This window comes from Ziziphus jujuba, chromosome 10 (assembly GCF_031755915.1).
Source record: "Ziziphus jujuba cultivar Dongzao chromosome 10, ASM3175591v1".
NCBI classification, from domain to species: domain Eukaryota; kingdom Viridiplantae; phylum Streptophyta; class Magnoliopsida; order Rosales; family Rhamnaceae; genus Ziziphus; species Ziziphus jujuba.
The window spans coordinates 5310562-5332135 of NC_083388.1; the positions used below are offsets into that span (position 1 = coordinate 5310562).

General features: G+C 35.3%; 2 protein-coding genes and 1 long non-coding RNA gene across 6 annotated transcripts; 2 read left to right on the forward strand and 1 right to left on the reverse strand.

Moving 5' to 3' along the window:
• Positions 1–353: 353 nt before the first annotated feature.
• Positions 354–4341, reverse strand: LOC107410655 (superoxide dismutase [Cu-Zn], chloroplastic). Its single transcript, XM_016018106.4, has 8 exons — positions 3897–4341; positions 3367–3428; positions 3231–3270; positions 3028–3123; positions 2910–2941; positions 2683–2758; positions 2193–2246; positions 354–673 (listed from the first exon to the last, which is right to left on the reverse strand). Exons 1-8 carry the CDS (start codon positions 4168–4170, stop codon positions 648–650), a joined length of 660 nt encoding a protein of 219 aa, XP_015873592.1. The 5' UTR covers positions 4171–4341; the 3' UTR covers positions 354–647.
• Positions 4342–5376: 1035 nt separating this feature from the next.
• Positions 5377–12400, forward strand: LOC107410677 (uncharacterized). 4 transcript variants are annotated; one of them, XM_048468148.2, is made up of 8 exons: positions 5377–6334; positions 6942–7146; positions 7207–9842; positions 10213–10266; positions 10986–11391; positions 11493–11602; positions 11679–11734; positions 11908–12400. In XM_048468148.2, exons 1-5 carry the CDS (start codon positions 5822–5824, stop codon positions 11232–11234), a joined length of 3657 nt encoding a protein of 1218 aa, XP_048324105.1. In that variant the 5' UTR covers positions 5377–5821; the 3' UTR covers positions 11235–11391; positions 11493–11602; positions 11679–11734; positions 11908–12400. The 4 variants fall into 4 exon arrangements, with proteins under 4 accessions (XP_048324105.1, XP_015873621.3, XP_024926485.2 ...); XM_016018135.4 differs by having other exon boundaries at positions 6942–9842; XM_025070717.3 differs by having other exon boundaries at positions 6942–9842; positions 11505–11602.
• A 1039-nt stretch (positions 12401–13439) lies between these two features.
• LOC112490768 (uncharacterized) lies at positions 13440–16053 on the forward strand. The gene is made up of 6 exons (XR_003054966.3): positions 13440–13820; positions 14454–14598; positions 14686–14752; positions 14845–14899; positions 15288–15520; positions 15808–16053. It is a non-coding gene; the product is annotated as an uncharacterized LOC112490768 (long non-coding RNA).
• The last annotated feature ends 5521 nt before the right edge of the window (positions 16054–21574 follow it).

Sequence of the window (21574 nt, forward strand, 5' to 3'; positions counted from 1 at the left end):
AAAGAGTAAACCATATTATTGCAATCCAACGAAACATTATTCCCCCCCCCCCAAAAAAAAAAAAACCAAGGCAGGGATATTAGAAAGAAAACCAAAACCGAAGTCATGAAGCATTAACCTAGCAAAAGGACACACAACAGCAAAACTTTGCAACAAATCCAGTAAGTCAGAGAATCTTCATAAGACCACTCGTGTAAAATATTTGGCTGTGCATAAAAAAAATATATAGATGAAGCAATTCATCATACGTGAGTTGCAAAAGCTTAACGATTTCAATCAATTTTTGCGAAACAGAAATGAACATCAAGAGTTTTGGTTGGAAATGGGTTGTGTTGGTAAAACATCAAAAAAGCTGACATAAACATAACCAATACCATTCAATCTAGCAGAAATCACCACATTATTGATCCAACTCCAACGATTTCACATACAAGTAGGATGTGTCCTTTTTACATTGCTAGCATAACCACTCACTCAAGTTTATTGTTAAGCGAATAATCACAAATCTCTGCTAACAACATCACCAAAAAAACTTGCTACCTCAATAGTATATTACACCCTCAATTTTGAAAACACTGGCTAATATAAGAAACTACTAGAACAAAAGCCAATACTGCAGACCAGGCTGGCTCTTAAAGTAGTTGATATTAAACTGGAGTCAGACCCACAACACCTGAAAGCAGAAAGTCAAAAGTGAGAAAACAGGCCAAGGTGAATAAGATGTAAAACAAGCATTTAAGTTGCGTATATGGTGTAGAACCAGCAAGAAAAAAAATGCTTGCTTTGAAGTTATCAGGGAACGTGATTGGCTGTCCTGTTCTGTGCAACTAGTACCGCCACAATTTTCGTTTGCAAGACAAACAAAAGTGTATCTATAATGCGTTGAAACTAAAAAGAGCGGATTGCTGAGATGTCAGATGAGCACAACAAGATAGTCACATGTTGACGGCAAACACAATAGCAACCAACGTGTTATCCAGTAGCAAGAATGCTTTCACTTCTAAGCATGAACCAGAAAAGTACCTCAGCAAACTTCTGATTCACCCAAATTAACAATCTCTCGTCCAAACTTCGTTGTGTGGACCAACTCAAGTTTTAGGTTACAGGCAACTGTCTAGGTATTAGATTTGTCTCAACCAAATGCTAGGACACCAGAAATTGGTTAAAAGTATTAAAATCAGAGAGATGATTATTACGCATCCTAGCATGTCCCATGCAGTTTCCCTCTCAGACATTGATATCCACAGAACAAAGAGGCCAGTTGAGATAAAAGAGAGGAGGAGATAATGACTTATTGCTCTCTTTCATACAGAAAATTCCCAACAGTAAGCATGTAGGAAATCCAAATGAGAATGCCACATAATAACAGCCTATAACATGGACCTGTTAGAGTGAAGTGAGAATGTGACTTCGGTTGTATTGTTCCAGAAATTTAAGTTGGAACCAAATAATAAATCTCAGCCAAATCAATTTTTACCTAATGTGGATAAAGATTATAGCTTTTGACAACACAAGGTTCCAGCTAGGTCAACCCATGGTTGCAGTGGACTGAGAAAGGCTAGTTTCTTTTTGTATCCCATGGTATATTTTTCATTACACACAGCATATATCACTTCTATGTGACATAATTTCATAATTTTGTGCCAATAAGACCAACATGAAATCAGCACAAAATATTGAAATTTAAAGACAAAATATTCCAAAGTTCTTTAACGTATAAACTTGAAGCTGGAAGAGTGACTTACGCTGTAGAGTATAGTACCTCCATGTGTATCTACTGCACATGACAACTTAATATGTAACATCTATAGCAGGTGATTCACATAACTTATTTTTATATAGAGATATTTACAGCAACATTCTTCATACTCTCAAGTTAATCTGATAGAAATTATAGAATCCAAGGGGCATTTGAGTAGCTCTTTCAACTGGCATCATAAATTGGGAAAAAAAGGATTCCAGAACAAATAAATCAGGATCACCAAATGCATAATCTGTTTGGCATAAACCAAATATGTCCATATCTAAGAAAATAATAGCATTAATTTCCTTCAAATTATCCTTGATTGGCAACTATTGATATCTTTAAGCTGGCAAAATGAAATCAAAGAAACAATTCAAACAAATATAAATAATAAAATCTATATATCTAAAATTAAAATTCTATATCTGTGGTCAATAGTCTAGCTTACCACATGCCAGCCTTCCTCCAGCGTTGCCAGTGCTCAGGCTAAGTTCATGCCCACCTACAAGCACAAAATAAATTGAAAGTTAGAAGGCACAACAAAATCATGATGTAGACAAGAGATCATCCAAGGAAGCGAGTGACACATCAATTGGTCAGAGGGTAAAGGAGTGAGGAAGATTTGTATTTTGGAATCAATCTTAGGCTCAAATTCCGGTTATTCCATAAGAAAAGTGTGAGGGGATGGGGAGGTCCAACTTGAATAAGGATAAAAATCTAATTTCATTATTTATTGAAATTAACTGGCAAGAGATTAGATCCATAAAGTGAAGAAAATATACTATCGAGTCTCATGTCCCTAGTTGACATGTATCACATCTTTAGTTGCTGTAATCATAATAACAAAGATTATCAAAGTTCAAAACAAAAGAGAGAAAAAAAAAAAAGCAAGCTTCAACTGAAAATCCAAAGCTAATTCAGTGTATGAACATGCATACCCTTTCCAAGATCATCCTCAAGTTCATGAACCACAAAAGCTCTTCCAACTATTGAATTAGGACCACCAAGTGGTATCTGTAAGATTAGTGAAAATTAGTTATTAAAATCTTTCTAAGAAGGAGTCATATACTAATTAGAACATAAAATTAAGTCTGACATAATGCGATCTTAGAAAGATAAAAAGCAAACATTTTTAAAGAAAAACAAAATCAGGATCCATCAATACCTGTTTATCCACGATTGTCGCCTCTGCCACGCCTGAGTTCCCATAATTATCCAAATAGTAGTTAGTAGTTTCAAATAAACATGTTCTCAACATTCTAAGGTTAGCGAAAATAAATTACCGTTGGCATTGGCAACTATGTTTCCCAGGTCACCCGCATGACGGATTTCGTCCTCAGGAGCACCATGTGTCAGATTATTAGGATTGAAATGTGCTCCTAAATGACAAATATAAGAGAAACAAAGAAAAAAAATACAATAACGCTCACAAAATAATAACAAAATATGAATTCATCACTGAACTCTTATAATAAGCAAGCGTTACCTGTAGAAATGCAACCATTTGTTGTGTCACCGTACTCATGCTACAAAAGGAAAGAAAAAATGATTACACACTGTTAAAAATGCCAAATTACCAAGACAAATCCACAGATGGCAGAAGCTATAGAAATAACACTCACTAAGTGAAACCCATGAGGCCCTGGAGTAAGTCCAGTAACACGAACATTCACAGTTGTGGGACCTATTAACAATTCAGCAAAATCAGCAAACGAAAGGTGTTTGATCCGTTAAATTGCGTTTAAAAATCAGGACTTGGAAATTTACATGTATATCACTCATATTCAAGGTAACATTGAACAGTATCCAACTAAATTAAATCTAACTACTTGATTTTCTAATGGTCAATAATTTTTTTGGTCTAAACTCAGAAAACCCCATTCATTTGCCTCAAATGCAAGATTAAACTTCCCACTATTCTAGACCTCAATAATCTGAAAAAAATGAAACTCAGAGCAAATAAATTTACCTTTAAGTTACAAGCTAATGTTAAGAAATCGTTCCCTGACCCAGGTACATTTCTAATCCCCACTACTTCCATCATCAAACACAAATACCCAGAATCAAAAACCTTCAATCAAACAAGACCCCCAACAAAAATTATCAAAATTTGGAGTCATTTCAGAGCTAGTAATATGTGTATATAACATACCATTGTCGTCTTGGGTCAGCGTGACGACACCTTCGACATTGGAGGTGCCGGCGAGGACAGCAACGGCTTTCTTGGTGGCGGCGACGACGGCGAGAGGCTTAGGGGCTGCGGCGAGGGAGAGGGAGTGGGATTGACGAGGGAGCTTGAAGGAAACGCCATGGAAGGAGGAATGGAGAGATGGGTTAGGATTGGAAAGAGGGGAGAAGAGGGTATAGGATGGGGAAGAAGAGAAGACGATGGTCTGGGCTACCATGGCAGCCAAAGCAGCTTGCATTAGATTTTTGTTGACTGGGTTGGGTTGGTTGGTGGAGATTGAGAAGAAGATGATAAAGCGGACTTGAGAGAGAGAGAGAGAGAGAGAGAGAGAGAGAGAAGAGCTTCTAGGGGGCTACCGAGAGTTCTGGACACTCTGTTACTACCATCCAACTTTCTGTCGGGGTTTTGTGGAGAGAGTTTCTGCCTTTCTTTTTGTTTGTTTTCAGCGGTAAAAATTTTTGTTGTTCCCGAAACAAAAATGTGATTTTTTTTTTTTTTTTTTACATATAAAAATGTGATTTTGGAATTACTATTTTTTCACTCGGTTTTCACTAAAGGGATGTATTCAATTTAGAATTTGAAGGATTTTAAAAGTCTTTTAAAGTTTTGAGGTATTCGATTTAGATTTTAAAGAAGTCATACAAATCTAATGATATTCAATTTAAATTTTGATGGATTTTATAAAAGTCCATTAAAATCTAGATGTATTCAATTAGGATTTTATAGAATTCTTTTAAAATCTGTTGATATTTAAAAAGTCATTAATTTTAAAAGACTTTAAAAAATGATGGATTTTAATGGATTTGAAAAGATTTTAACAGGGAAATTGTGAAGAAAATTATCAATATGAAATCCACCTTTAAATCCAAAGATTTCATTGGATTCTTACAAAATTTTTATGGAGTCTGTAGAATTCCATAACAATCCATCAAATCCTTTAAAATCTATAATTCATTTTAAATCCATCAAACTCTAAATTGAATACATCCCTCTAAATATAATTTTATTATTTTTTGAAACTTTCTTTTTGCAAATTTATAATAGATATATATATATATATATATATATATATATATATATATATATATATATATATATATATATTTAATATGAAATATATAATTAGCAGTCGTAATAAGAAATTTTAGTATTGAGATTAATTTTACATTATCCTTTTATAATTCGAGAATCACTCTAAAATGAAAAGTATAGGAATAGGATAAGCTACAAAACTTGATAATTTTATAATTAATCATAGAAAAAATTAAGAAACTATTTAAAAGCTTCCACAGCCTATTGTAAAATGTGCTAATGTTTTTCTCAACAAAAAATACAAAAGTATAGAAAAAAAAAATTAAACAAGAAAGAAAATTTTCCAACATTAAACAACAGCCAAAGGCACTCTTTTGTCGCATCAAAGGGCTGATGCCATCATAAAAATTGCTTTTTTGGTAATAATATCCCAAAAATTGCTTGGGTCTCTTGCAATGTGCGTAGCTATCCAAAAAAAAAAGCTTGGTTCTGTTGTCTTGGGTACAAAAAACATTAGAGAAGCCAAACACAACTTTTAAAGATCATATAATTAGAGAAGCCCCAAAAGCACCGAAAGAAACGAAAGCAAAATTAAAAAGGCCTATGCTTTGATTTGGTAGCAAGCTATGGAATATAGATTGAAATTCATCCCATAGACTAGTGTTAAGCATTAGGAGGCATTAGTTTTCAGTTGCTCTACCAGAAAACCAGACCAAGGAAGAAGGCAAAGAAGCCTTTTGTGTGGAACCTCTTTTTCTCTTTTTCTCTGTCAATGGAAGTCCAACTACAAACCCATCACTGCAAATAACCCAATCTCCACTCCCTTCCTGGAGAAAAAGCTTCCAAATTCGCCATTCATGGACCCTTCTAACCTTAACCCAACTACCACAAACCCCACCAACCCCTCTTCCATGCGTGTCCTGATTCGCCCGCCTTCTTCTTCCGCACCCACTTCGTCTTCTTCACCCTCCCAAGCCTCTCTTCCCCCTCCCATTCCCGCCAACAACTCCGACCCATCGTCGTCTTCTTCACAGCATCGCTCTTCCGATGGTGTTGTGGTGGTGGGTTTCATTGGGCGAAGATTGGGTGATACTGCTCAGCTCGTAAACCGGGTCATCGATTCCAATGTTTTCGGGTCCGGGAATCGGGATAAAAGCCTCTGCATTGAGAAAGAGGAGGTCAGGGATTGGTTCAAGTGGAGGAGGATCAGTTATTACCATGAGGAGCAGAAGGGGATTTTGTTTCTGCAATTTTGTCACAATCTGTGCCCTGCCGCCATGGATGGGTCTGCCAAGGTCGGGTCGGGTTTTGACTCGGTGGTGGAAGAGCACGAGTTCGGCGATCTTCAGGGATTGTTGTTCATGTTCTCTGTAAGTGTTTCTTTTGTTTTTTTTCCCCCCTTACTCCACTCAAAAGAATTATATTTCAACTGTACATGTTGAGGTTGTGATACATGAGAAAGAAGGATTGAATTAAAATTTAGCATAAATGAAGTGACTGTTTTTCCATTTGAACCTTTGCATTATGGACCCATGTGTGCAAATTTTACAAATACACTCTTAAATCAATCAAACTGACATGAAGAGATTATGGGCTTATGTATAATTGTTTTTTATATTCTTAATCTGTCAGAGTGACAAACATCACTATGTAATGAAGAAATAAGATTTGAACTGTAGATAGGCTTGACATATTTCCATTAGGCTGTTGGCATACTTGGAGTAGCTCTGTATATTTACAATTAGTTATTGTGTTGTTATATTCAGATGTATTATATGAAGATGTTGCAAGGGCATTGATTTGTTTTCTTCTTCTTTGGCTAAGTTAAAAATCATCTAAAAACAGTAAGCTATAAGAAAACCTTGCAAATATCTGAAAATGTTACTGCAAATTGTTTTAATATGGAATTGTTGTGCGTTCAAAGAAAATGGATGGATGATGAATAATACCTGTTAAATGACCAAACTAGCAATGCAGGTTTGCCATGTAATCATATACATTCAGGAAGGATCACGCTTTGATACTCAACTTCTGAAAAAATTTCGAGTGTTACAAGCTGCAAAGCATGCTTTGGCTCCATTTTCAAAATCCCGGACTACACCAGCATTGCCAGCGAGGCCACATTCATCTGCATCCTCACGATCAACGACATCACCATCCTCTTCTAATAATTCTTCTCCAGGTAGAAGTGGTAGTATATTGAATCGTAATGCTTCTGCAATATCACTAATGTCTGGTTTAGGTTCCTACACCTCTTTGTTTCCAGGACAATGTACGCCTGTCACACTGTTTGTTTTTATTGATGATTTCTCTGATGTGCCAAATCCCAGTTCTGTTGTGGAGGAAACAACTGAAACATCCTCACATAATCAGTCATCCAGTTTGAGTTCAGCAAGGCAAAGCTTACCTGTTAAGGTTTCTGGCTCGGTGGTTGTGCTTGCACGCCCTGTGAATAAATCTGAAGGTAGTTTCAGGAAGAAACTGCAGTCCTCTCTTGAAGCACAAGTGCGCTTTTTGATTAAGAAGTGTAGAACACTCTCAGGTTCTGAAACCAGTCATTCTGGGTCGAGAAGTGGAGGTGCTTCTAGTTCTGCACCTTTGTTCTCACTTGATGCATCTAGGGCTGTGGTGTTATTAGATAGGTCAGCAAATCAGAGAGGTGAATCTCTTGATTTTGCAACTGGTCTTGTGGAAGATGTTCTGAATGGGAAGGCAACTTCAGATTCTCTTTTGCCTGAAATCAATGGCCAGGCTGCAAACAGAGAGGATATAATATCATTGAAGGAGTTTATCTACAGACAATCTGATATCCTAAGAGGGAGGGGAGCACACGCTAATTCAAATAGTGGCTCAGCAGCTGGTGTTGGTATGGTTGCTGTTGCTGCAGCAGCAGCGGCAGCTGCCTCAGTTTCATCTGGAAAGTCATTTACCACTCCTGAACTTCCAAATATCGAAATTTGGTTATCTTCTAGTCTACAAATTCTTCATGGAGTTTTATCTGCGAAAGGTGGGTGCTTAGAGGAAATTGAAATTAGCAAAAGAAAACCTCGTTTAAGGAACACTATCCCCCAACCTGTTGAAGGAATTCCTTCAAAAGTTATGTATCCCCTAGATATAGCTGTTTCTTGGTTAGAAAGTGGTAAAGGACTAAACATGAAATTTTCAACTTTGTGGTGTGAAAGGAGCCTTCCAGCTGCCAAGGAGGTTTATTTGAAAGGCTTGCCCACTTGTTATCCAACTTCACAGCATGAAGCCCATCTACAGAATGCTCTGCATGCTTTACACTCGATGGTCAGGGGGCCTGCGGTTCAAGACTTTGCAAAAAAGTTGGTAGATGAATGCACATACATATGGAAATCTGGCAGGCAGCTGTGTGATGCTGTAAGTTTGACAGGTAAACCATGTATGCACCAAAGACACAATGTTGAGACTGGTGAATTGTTTTCAGTAGCTGCAGTGAGGCCACATTCTAGTGGATATGTTTTCCTTCATGCTTGTGCTTGTGGACGAACAAGGCAACTACGGCCTGATCCTTTTGATTTTGAATCAGCAAATATTACTTTCAATTGCTTTCCAGACTGTGACAAGCTCCTTCCAGCGCTTCAATTACCAAATATAAGCAACACAGGACCTATTCAGCCATCCTCTTGGAGTTTGATTCGTGTTGCTGGTGCAAGGTACTACGAACCTTCTAAAGGATTACTTCAGAGTGGGTTCTGTGTTACTCAGAAGTTTCTTTTAAAATGCACAATATTTCTAGAGAAACAGAAGAGAAAAAATGGCTTAACAGCCAATGCTGTTCATCAAGGTTCTGCAATTAAGTCTAATACAGGCCCCAAGCTCGAAACTAAAATGAGTGCAGCAGATACAACAAGTCATGGCGATGCACTGTTGTATTCAGAGGAGGTAAAATCTGTAGTTGAGAATCAAAGGAAACGCTCAGAAAACAAAATATATGATGATAAAAGAATCAGTTTTGGTAAAGGTCTACCCAATTTTACAATGAGAAAACCTTTTTCTGAGGTTGTTGCTGGATCAGCAGCTGCAGATTCTGGTTTTCCTCCTCTCCAGCAGAGAAAGCAAAATTCATCAGGTTTAGATGGGAGTATCAAGCATAGTAGGAGTGGAGATAGGAGTGAAGAACAGCTAACCGATCATCAAGAATCTCAAAAATCTGGAGATATTTTGTCTGCAGTGGACGCATTAAATGTGACCAGTCCTGACGGCAGCACAAATAGAGACCCCTATCTACAGATAGGTAGTAATGTAGTCCCTGTGAACCTGAATTCTGGTGAAAAGATAAAAAAGAATCCTTCCTTTAAGCATGTAACTGTGTATGTGGGATTTGAACATGAGTGCCCCCATGGCCATCGTTTCCTATTAAATCCAGAGCATCTCAATGAGCTTGGAACCATGTATCAACTGCTTGAAAAATCTCAGACTCATTCCTTGGAAATTTTAGAATCAAATTTTGCAGCTCATTCAAAATTGAATAAGAATGGTCTCCATGGTAAAGTTCATCGAATTTCAAATAGGATGGATGCTACTGGTGTAAAAAAGGAGAAAAATATGGATAGGTCAAAGGAGGTCGGAGCTACTGGTCTTCTAAACTCAGGTGGCATTGTACAGTTTTCAGGTTCAGGAAAGGAGCAGAATCCAACTTCTTTGGAAGTATCACCGCTTGCCAGTTCTGTAAGAGATCTTGAGGGGGGCCTTGAATGTATTAGCATTGATGATGGTGGATGTGCTTTCTCCATGTTGAATAGAAATTTGCCTGTCTACATGAATTGTCCACACTGTAAGCTTTCCAAGAACAAGAAGGATCAGCGAAAGGTTAAGTTTGCCGGCACAGTATCACAGCTTCAAAGAATTTTTGTGGTATGTGATATTTCTTGACTTTCTTACTGCACTTGTGCACTTGTTTGAAGTATGACATTAATTCCGTTTGTTAAGTTTCGATTGCCCCCAAAAAGTTTAAGGTGCTAGGTACTAGGCCCCAACATGAGTTTGTTTGATAGTTGGATTAGTACATATTTATTACTGCCAAACCTGAATCTGAAGTAGTGACTGTATATCTTATCTATTTTGACAAATTGATGCAGGGTTGCTGAAATGTGATGTTTATTTGATCTATTTGTGTTTGAGTACCTTGTTTTTGGTGGGGTTGAAGAGTGCTAAATCGTAATGAATATGTTATGTTTTGATGTTAGCATGTATGGAATGCCTGACCTGTAGATTTTGCTTGTAGGTCACACCTCCCTTTCCAGTCGTATTGGCAATGTGTCCAGTTATACAATTTGAGGTATGTCTAACTTCCTTTCTAGAATGTGATAGACATGCTTGAAGTTTATAGATTCTATTATTTAACAGTCAAATAGGATAAATTACATAAATGAACTGTTTAGTTTCTTTATTTATTATTTTCATGTATACCATCTTGTTTTAGTATATAGCAAATACATTTGTTTAGATTTTTGCAGTTTGTACTCTTCTATTAGTTAAATGACTGGGAAAATCAGTCAATTGAGATAGTTTTTTTTTTCAAATGACTGATATATCATTGTTATTCACAAGCATACTATGCAATTTAGGAAATTGGAGATTTGGAGGTTCCTATTATGCAATATGCCAATAACTTCGATTAAAAGAAAATCATTATAACATGAGGAATGTTTCAAGTTGATACAAGTTCATGAAACATTATATACGATTAGCTATAAATCAAGGATATGTTTATTATTCAAAAGAAACAAAACTCAATGTAGACTATCATGCTGGTTGCAATCAGTTTCAAAAGTTTATACTGTTAGGAAAGGAATTCAACCTTGTATATCAAGTTCAAACGTACACTCAACAGTTTGTTATCATTTACTTATAAGTTTGTCAATGTTGTAGTTTAAAAAAATTTACAAAATAGTGTATTGATATATGGATGTGGTTTTGTTAAATTTGTTGTTCTTGGTTGGATCTTCATTGGGAGGTTGAGTCTTAGTTCAACTCATGGCTGTACTTGGCTTGTAGGCATCTTGTTTACCTCCATCGATTCCAGAACGTGAAAAGAAGTTGCAGTTTGGTCTTGGGTGTCAAGTGGTTCTACCACCAGAGAGTTTCGTTGCACTTAGACTGCCATTTGTTTATGGTGTTCAATTGGAAGATGGAAGTCTGACTCCTCTTAACTATTTTGAACAAAAACCAGAAGCAACTGCTTGGATCATCAAAGGAACAACACTACATATCATGTCCAAAAGAAACAACACCGATCATGATTGACCTTACACATGATTAAATTTATTGGTGTTCCGAATTTTACCAGTACAATGATATGAATCCTCAGTGAGTAGCAAAGGCAGATTTGTTCCATCAGCAACCAGAATTTTAATGTTCTTGTCCATCTAACAGATAATATGAACATGGCTCTTAGCCAAGGGTGAGAACCAAACAGAATTCCTGGAGCTATTTTCTCGGAGTTGGGAGTTTTTTAATGTCCATTTGATGATAATGCTCTTCATTTAAAACTTACAATGGCAGATGTATGTTCAGGATATGGGCTTGAGGATAATCCTAATGGCGCATACATTTACCAGTGAATTTCAACAATCGAATACCAGAGCATTTAAAAATGCTTACATAGTTGCCAGGTATTCTGCTTTAATGACCTCCTTGCCAAACTATATTTTAAGTATTTTATAATTGATTGGGTTGCCCATTATTTAGGTGTCGTGTGGACCTCTACGTGGCTGGTATCTTGAAGGGAGCTTTGCAGCACTGTGGTATGTTGCCTATGTTGTCTTTTTGTTTATAGCATTTGTACATTCACATATTAATGTATGAACGTTATTTTTATGATGAAAAGGTATTTGCAGATTTACTGTGGTAACATATTGCTCTGCCAGCATGATAATAACAAATAAACGTATTTGATTCTTATGCTTTTCTACTGCAGTTTCACTATTTTTTCATGGTTTCTCATTATGCTATGCACGCCATGGACATGGAGTCCTGACGACCAGAGATACCCACAGCCATGTCAATATGCTATGCAAAATTGACGATGTCAGATGCAACGGTACACGCAAGCATTCTACGTATTGACGGGCTAAAAAAGTTCCACATCAGTTGATGCAGTTCCAATTGCAAGTTAAGCATGGTTGTCAACCGCTTTGTTCTTGCTGTCTGATAAACTGCTAAAGAAACCTGAAATTTTGACAAGCAACCAATATCTACTGTCAACTAGAAATACTCTTATCATTTGTTTTCATTGATGTATGTATACACTCTTGTCTTCCACAACTTTGATGTGACCAAAATATATACTTGATGAACGCTGTGCAAAACTGATCGTAGTGTCTGGGATTGTGCCTTTTGGTAGTAGCTTATACATGCTTCCCCATTCCTGTCTAAGAAGTATTTACTTTACTGTTGAGAACCATTGTACATACAGGTGAAGATTTGAGAATTTTTTTTGCCTTGACCAAATTTACCGATGAAGATTTTAGGAAAAGGATTTATACCCCATAAATAAATATAGTTAGTAATTTTGATAATGAATATTTGCTTTATGAAAATTATTTTTACCTATAAAGCGATTTCAATTTTGTTTCCTCCATGATCTTCTTGGCCAACATTATCATAAACATAACGGGGATATTCTTACAGGAAAAAATAATGATAATAATCACAAGTAATTAATTAATTAACTTCCACCATGCATTTTAATTTTGCCCTATATATATAATTAATATGGAAAGGAAAGTACGAAAACCAAATGGTAAGTCTCTGAAAGGTATATTGTATATTGGAAAGGAAAATAAGCTTGTAAAACCTTAATAAAATACAACTGAACTTTAGGCTGCCGAACAAGTTTTCTTAAATATAAATATTTATAAAAAAAAAACCCTTTTTTTTTTTCGTCAAATATTTGGGCTTCTTAATAGTTAATTGTAAGAAAAAAATCCAATTCAATATTAGCTGGTTTGGATTGGTTATTTGTACTATGAAAATTTTACCCAATCACATCCAATTTTTGATATTTAAATTTGAACAAATTTTATCCAAAAAACTGTATTAGCTATAAATTTTCATTCTAATATGTGTAAATCATTGAAAAAAAATTATCAATTAAGTAATATATCATGATAACAAGTATATTACATAATTTTTTTAATTAATGTACCAATAATAAACACATGTTACAACATAAAAGCTAAACAAGAATTTTCTCAAACACATACCAATTTTCCCTTAAAAGATATAGTAATCTAATCAAGTGTGATGCACCATATTTGCAATTTATTAATGAACCAATAAGTCATACACTTATTACCAAAAAAAAAAAAAAAAAAAAAAACTCATACACTTAATCAAATTTGAACATATTATATATTTATTTGATTGGATTTGTTTGGATTAGTTATTTTAAAATACCAAAACAGATAATTGAATTGGATTTTGAAATTTTAATCCAATATAATTTGATTGGTTCAGTATAATGGAATTGTAATGGATTGGACCGGTCAATTTTGTTCACACCTTATATATACCAAATATATCTTCACTCTCCCAGGCTTGTCGTCTTCTTCACAGCATTGCTCCTTGGATGGTGTTGTGGTGGTGGTGGTGGTGGATGGGTCTCATTAGACGAAGACCAGGAGAAAAAGCCCAGCTCATGGAAGCCCAGCCCAGCTATTTCTTCCATGGTTATTGTTATGGAATTGGCTAATTGTTCCTCTGAATTTGGCACTTCTGCTATGGTTATAGTCTGTGCCCCGCTGCCATCATGTATGTGTTTGCGAAGGTTGAGCCGGGTTTTGACTTGGTGGTGGAAGAGAACGAGTTTGGGAATCTTTCATGTTTTTTGTAAGTGTATTTTATTTTATTTTATTTTTATTGCCCCCCTTAAAAGAATTATTTTTCAGCTGTACATGTTGAGAAAGATTGCAATCAAAATTTAGCATAAATGAAGTGACTGTTTTCTATTTGAACCTTTGCATTATGGACCCATGTGCACAAATTTTACAAATACTGCAGAGATTAAGGGCTTGTATTTATTTTGATATTCTGTCAGAGCGGCAAATATCACCATGTAATGAAGATATAAGATTTAAAAGGTACATGGGTATGGCATATTTCCATTAGGCTGTTGGCATCCTTTGAATAGGTTTGTACATGTATAGCAGTTATTTTGTACTTAGATGTCCATTAGGCTGTTGGCATCCTTCACATTCTGGTGGATATGTTTTCCTTCATCCTCGTGCTTGTGGACGAACGAGGCAACTCCGGCTTGATCCTTTTGATTTTGAATCAGCAAATATTCATGAGAACTATTAAACTATGTGATTCGTCATATTCAACTTGTTTGGCATATAACATTCAGCTCATTTTTCCAGTCATATCTGCTATTCATATAAATTCTTCAAATGGTTTTAAACCATTTGGCAGTATTGAGTGGTAGTAAGTATACTATTTTAACTCTTAAATTTAAAATGACAGGACATGCTTGTGGCATCCCAACTTTCTCAGCAAAAGGAGTTCAATTTTGAGAAAGCCATCATCTTACATTTACGACTTGCTTCTTTTTGGGTTTTTGCCATTCCCTAAGACTGCATTGCATTACAACTTGAAAATTCAACATATGGTAAAATTTGCAATGTTTGTACTTCATTCTGTGAGCTTTCGCTGAAAAGTTGAAAATTTAATTTTACGTTGAAAAGCATGTTCCTAGGATTATTGGACAAATTCCTTCCAGTGATGAAGTGGCCTAATTTGGATCATCGAACACTGCTGGAATGGTAATCTTCTTCTAGGAGTTGAGTATCATTTTTATTATGATATGCCTATATGGTAGGAGCAATATTTATTAGTGATCAGCCTTTGTTAATAGATTGCAGTTACATGATTTTGTTGAGTGCAATGTTCAAGGAGATGGCAACTGTCAGGTTAGAATTTGTCTTCTCTGTTGTTACTCTGTATCTTCAAGCATAGACATGCTTCTCCTCTGGTTTTATTGACTGACTTTACTTCTATCCCTTATCTAAATTTTGTTTTTCATGCTTTGTGGTTTGTTAAGCTGTTGAGCTATTAGCTTAAGTTTCCATACGCTATTTGCTATTGCTGTTTGCTTGAAAACCATCTCAAATGCATTCAAGAACTATTCTGATAGTCTATGCCTATTTGTGTCTCATTCTTTTCACCAAATTTGAAAACCCATTATGCATTTACTGAAAACAGCAATTCTCTATGATCTTCCTCTTTTGTCACATTCCTTGTAATATTTAAAATTGTTTTATTCCTTGTAATATTTAAAATTGTTTTACTTTATTTCAGGAAGAGGAATTTACATTCTGTACGAGGATGTTAAATCTTGCCCCTAAGAGGATGTGCATGTTCTGTGGTCCATAGTAGTGAGTCAAACAAACCTTCTTATGCAATCAGCAGTGTGAAAGCACTTGTGCAGAGTTCCTCCCTCGCTCGATTTGGGTCAGACCTTGATGCTGCAACTCGGGCATTATCAAGTAGATTTGGGTCAGACCTTGAAGCTGCAACTCAGGCATTATCAAGTATATAAAAGTTTCCCCTGCCATGTACATATAGTATTTATAATGTTTAATATTTGCTGAAGTACGAAACCATCGTTACCTTATTATTATTATTATTATTATTTTGCTGGGTTTTTTGAGTTCCCCTGTAATTTGAGTTATTTATTAGAATATACCTTCTTTTCCATGTTCTGACTTTATAGAAGGTTCTAATATAATTTTTTTTTAATGTATCTGATATAATTTTTTTATTGTTTTAAATTTGATTGTGGTTTTTTTTTTTTTTTTTTTTTTTTGACGGGTAGCAGAGTGAATGGCTGCATGCAGGACTTTTGATGATCAATTTGCAAGGCAAACGCTGGCAAAAACCAACCCTGTCATTTTTTTTGTGGTGTTTGGGTAATATTAATTTTCCATTAACAATGATCAATTTAATTTCTTTTCATTTCCAAATGTAAATATTGATTTTTATTATCTTAAGGTTTCGAATTGAAATGGAGATTGAAATTTGAATGTTCAAGTTGAAAGTTAACCCGATAAGTTGAAATTTGGTATTAAAAAAATGCTTCTTGCTTAGCTTTCTCTACACTGTTACTGTGTCTACTTTTAAAGTGGATGACTGAGTCTTGGTTGTTTCATTGTTTAATTGTTCCATGCATGCTGTTATGAAAATGTAATAGGATGGACTTGCTTGTTTCATATTGAGGCATTTAAACTTGTTTTGTTACTAGAATTCATGCATTATACAATGTGCTTTAGTTTAATCTCTATAGGGGTGACAACTTTAATATATAGGTAGAATTGCATTGAACTTGAATGAGTCTCATAAAAAAAAGAAGGATGATGAGGATGGTATTTGTGTATGCACATTATTTTTGTTATGAAAAGGCGTTCGCAGATTTGCTACTTTCATAATATATTGCTTATGCCAGCATTATAATAACAATAGTTGTATTTGATTCTTATTATTTTCTACTGAAACTGAGGTATGCCATAGAGTCCTGCCGACCTGAGATACCCTTAGCCATTTCACTATGCCATGTGAAAATGACATATTTTTATGCAACGGTACAAGCAAGCATTCTGCATATTGATACAAAGCTAAATTCCACTGATGATCACCTCGGATTGATGCAATTCTAATTGCAAACCACTTTGTTTTTGCTCTCTGATAACCTTTGAAAGAGATCTGAAATTTTGACAAGCAACCAATATCTATGGTCATCTAGAAATACTGTATCTTTTGTTTTCATTGTATGTATACACTGTCTTCCACAACTTTAATGTGACTTAAATTATGTACTTGATGAAAGCTGTGCATAATTGATCCTAGTATCTGGATGTGCTTTTAGACTGTCCAAAGGAAATTGAATAGATATTTGCTCTTATATTTGAAAAACATTGTATATATATGTAAGCAGTTGAGGATATTTTTCCCTGACCAAATCTACTAATGAAGATTATAGGAAAAATATTCTACACCCCCCACAAAGAAAAGAATTTGAAGTTCTGATAATTTAGGCACTATCCATCTAAACTCATCCTTATTTGTTTAAAGCATCCAACGCCTACACTTATTAGATTCTCGTATTTAACTTATCCCTATCTAAAATGACAATCATGCATATAAATTTGTAGTGCCAAAAAAAAAAAAGTTTCAAATTTGCGAACTTAATTAGAGGAAGAATTCAGATCAAGATAGCTGTTAGTTCATCAGAAGTGTCAGCTCATCAATGATGTTTATCAATAACTATGAATTCATCAGAAATGTCAGCTCATGAATAATGTTTATCATGTATACATCTGATTCAACCTGGAGAGAAATCAGAACCAACATTAACATCATGATATATCACATGATCCAACCAATTATGTTTATTCGCTCACACCATGGGTTTTGTTTTGGATTTTTTTTTTATTTTTTTTATTTTTTTTTGTGATTAATAATCTAATCTGTTTAATTTGTGGAATTGGTTGATGAATTATTTGCATCAACACGGTACAATTTATAGCTGATTGGTTTTTTAGTGACGAGCAATATATTGACGGCTTGGGTATAAGCTCATTTTGTCTTTTGTTATTTACTCGAAGATTTAGAATTAGCTGGCTTCAGTAGCATCTTTTTGTCTTTATTGTTTCTTCAATTTGCTGGAATTTATAGGTGTGCAACCCCATTCCAAAACCAAAAAGAGTAGCTTAATTTTTATATATCACATCGATAAAAAATAAAAAAATAAAAAAAAGAATGAGAGAGAGAGATAATAAATTTAATGCACGCCTATCTAGCATGCGTGTATTTATGGAAAAGGATTATGGAAAAGGATAATGTGAGGTCATTTTCATAACTTAGATCTGTAAAATTTTTGTGATTTGCCTGTTATGAATAGTTATCTTTCCCAATCCTTTTTTAAAATTTCTTCACCATGTCAAAACTTTATTAATAAATCATAATATAATATTTTCAATGGATGGTTATTTTTTTGACAAATATAATTAAGTAATTAGGAAATTTTCATTTATATTTTTTCAGTTTTATTATTATTTTACTTAGATCTTATGCTATCATTTACCTCCATTTAATTTCTTAAAATATTATTAAAAAGACTAATCTACTAATTTTTATTAATTTTTACTAGTTAGTTTTATAGTTATAGGCTAAAATTATATTTTTACAATAAATTCAATCATAAAATGTAGATTTTTTTAACTTTATTTTGGTTTCTAATAATTAAATTAATTGATAAAAATTAATAAATAAATTTTTAATATATATAAAATAAAAAAATTTAATAATAACGTTTTAAAACATGTAGAATATAAAAATAATAATAATAATAAAATTAAAAATGTAAATTAAATTTAGCCTTAAGTAATTAAATAGATGATTTGACATTATATGTGGTAGATTGATTCTTTACTTGTCCTTTTATTTGTTCGGTCCTGCATGCGTAAAGGGAGAGAGCGGTGCTTCCTTTATCAAATGCATTATTATGTATATGAATGCAATTGGGTTGCGATTTTCAAGCTCTCACATGGGTTTTCTCTGTCATGCTTCCAATTAGCCATACCTTTTTGTTTTTTTTGGGGGTAATGACATTATTTAAAACAGTTGTGCGATAGGACATTGAACCTTTTGGTCCAAATCATATAATCCTCCAATATCTTTTACTTTTCGTAGGAGATTTTGAAATTTTTTATATACATGTATCTCTTACTCATAACTCCATGGGGTTAAAATATTTTTAATTGAGAAAAAGAAATAACTTTTTTAATCGCTTGGCCAAATATGGGCTAGTATTGTCTAAGAAAATTATAGAGTAGCTTGTGGTATTGATATAATATTTATGTAAAAAAATTCTATGATTTAATAACTTTGTATTAATCATTATCCTTATGTATAGCACTCCTAATTAAAGCAACTAATTCAGGGGAAAATCAAGGGCATCTTCTCCTCTCTCTTTTTTTTTTTAATTATTACTTTTTTATTTGGTGGAGATTTGTGCGAGAGACATTGATGTATAAAACTATATATATAGCTATAAGAAATTAAAAATAAAAATAAAAATTGAAAATTGGACTGATTCTTCCATAAGTCTAATCGAGGCCAGTCTGGTCCAGGCGATGAGCCAGTTAAGGGACCAACTCCAGACACAATTCTCAAACTTGTGTCCGTACAAAAGATCGACAACTAAAACCTTTTTTTTTTTTTAATAATTTTTTTGTGGTCATTGATTTGATGCGGTCATTGGGCTGCATCGAACTAAATTTCTCTCACTATAATTTATGCAAACTAAAATGCGCTTAATTAGCCCGACATGCCCCACCAAACATTGATTATTTAGGACTACCTATAGATTATCTCTTTTCAATTCAATCAAAACGAGAGGGTCAGCTTAATTTCAGCATAGACCATTGGTCAAAAAAAAGAAAAAGAAAAAAGTTTAGCATAGACCATTGATAATAAATATATGTTAATTATCAATTTAAATAACTTCTAAGATAATGTATTAATTTTGTTAGTTCATATTAATTAAAAATATAAAACAAAAAATGAGTACTCTAAATTAGGCTCATGAATCTGCCGAGAGATGATTCTGAAAATAGGTTCTGATAACCTCGCCCACACCATTGTGGTGTTCACCCTCAATATCCCTTTTGCCTTGCCATGGCAAAGAATGGGAAGGAGCAACAGTCCAATCTAATGCCGCATCTGGAATTAGTAGCTGACACAGAGAACGCTTTACGGCTATCACAAACAAGATTGGTGGGGAAGATACTGTCGGAAAAACGATTGAAGCTCAATGTAGCACAATCCATCATTCGCCGAGTTTGGTTTACTAATGCTATGGTCAGCGTTGAACCTTTGCGCCCAAATATCTTCCTCTTTTGCTTCAAAATAGAGGCTGATAGGAACAGAATCTGGAAGAAAAGACCCTGGTCCATAGACAGTGCTCACTTAGTTCTGAGAGAGTGGAAGCCAGAGTTATCTTATGAAGATTTAGATTTCCATCACTCATCATTTTGGGTACAAATTCATGGTCTTCCATTGTAGTTTATGACAAAGGAAAATGCCACTAAGATCAGAGGCCTTTTTCAAGTAGTTATTCAAAGTGAACATTCCTCCCGGAGTAACATTATTGGGATGAAGTACATGCGAATACAAGTTGAAGTGGATCTCAGTAAGCCACTCCTAACAGGTTTTTATCGTAAGATTAGGAGTCGAGACACATGGATTCATTTTGCTTATGAACGACTTGCAGAATTTTGCTACACGTGTGGGCGAGTTGGACATGGCAAGGTTTTGTGTCCCTTCTCACAAGCCCCTAATCAAAGTTCAGACAAGAGTCAGTATGGTCCTTGGCTACGAGCTAAGGCGGAAGACTTCATAGTTGACAAAGACGGAAATTTCCTGAGGAGGATAAAGTTCCCGAGCGAAGATTCGGCTGACATGAATTTTGGGAATGTCAACCGAGCTACTAGACTGAAGGAAGACCCCGGTATTGATGCAAGAGATGAGTCAGACCTGGGTAACCTGGCCGTCGATGAGTCTACTCAGGCAAACCCAGCTAAGGGGAAGTCTCTCGAAGGCTTGTAGGGAGAGGGAAACGGCTCCATGATAGAACCAATATTGGATCAACATGTGGACCCCGCTGACAGTCTGCTGGACTATACTATAAGACACCTTGTCACGTCAACTCAGAAATTGCATGATGCCTGTTCAGGGAGGGATTTTGAATTTGATAAAAACCAAGCTTTTTCCCTTCATTCTCCCCCCAAGGAAAAGGAATAGTTTAGGCTCGGTTTGGGCTTCGGAGTGGAGCCCAATTTGGTGGGCTCAGTAGGAAAGGACTCCTTTGGACCGTCACTCACCCTTACAAACCATGAGACACGCAAACAAACTGGAAAAAGGAAAAGGTAAGTCAGAAAGACTCCTTATGAAGCCCGAATCACTAGGAAAAGGATGGGGTTGATTGTTAAGGAAACTGTGGGACAGATCAAGTTATTTCTACCACGAAGCAATTTATGAACCATGCACAAACAGAGAAAGGGACTTATGATTTTTCTTCATGCGTTGACCACACCTAGCCAGGTACACAGAAGTTTTCCCCTCTGACTAAAATGAAAGAGTTAGCAAGAAGAGTGAGGAATTTGGATTTTACATTGGGAAAGAATGAACAGGCAGGAGAGTGTGTAGAATCGGGTTGTTTAATGGCCGAGGAGGTAGACCTCATCACGCCCCCCACCTCTCCATGATTATAATCTCCTAGAACTGCCGAGGGCTAGGAACAGCCTCGGCAGTGCAAGGCTTGAAGAGCCTCGTCAAGAACTCTTCCCCAGCAAGGTTATTTCTTATTGAAACTAAGTCTGGCACTAGTTGAATGAATAAAATTGCTAAGGCTTTACCTTTTGAAAATGCTGAGTTTGTGGAAGCTAATCAACGAGCAGGAGGTTTGGCCCCTTTTTTGGAGCAGTGCAGTAAATTGGATTGCTACCTATAAGTCTGATTGGATTATAGGAGTTAGTGCTACACTCTCAAATGGATCAATATGCAGCTGTTGGTTCTGCTACTACCCG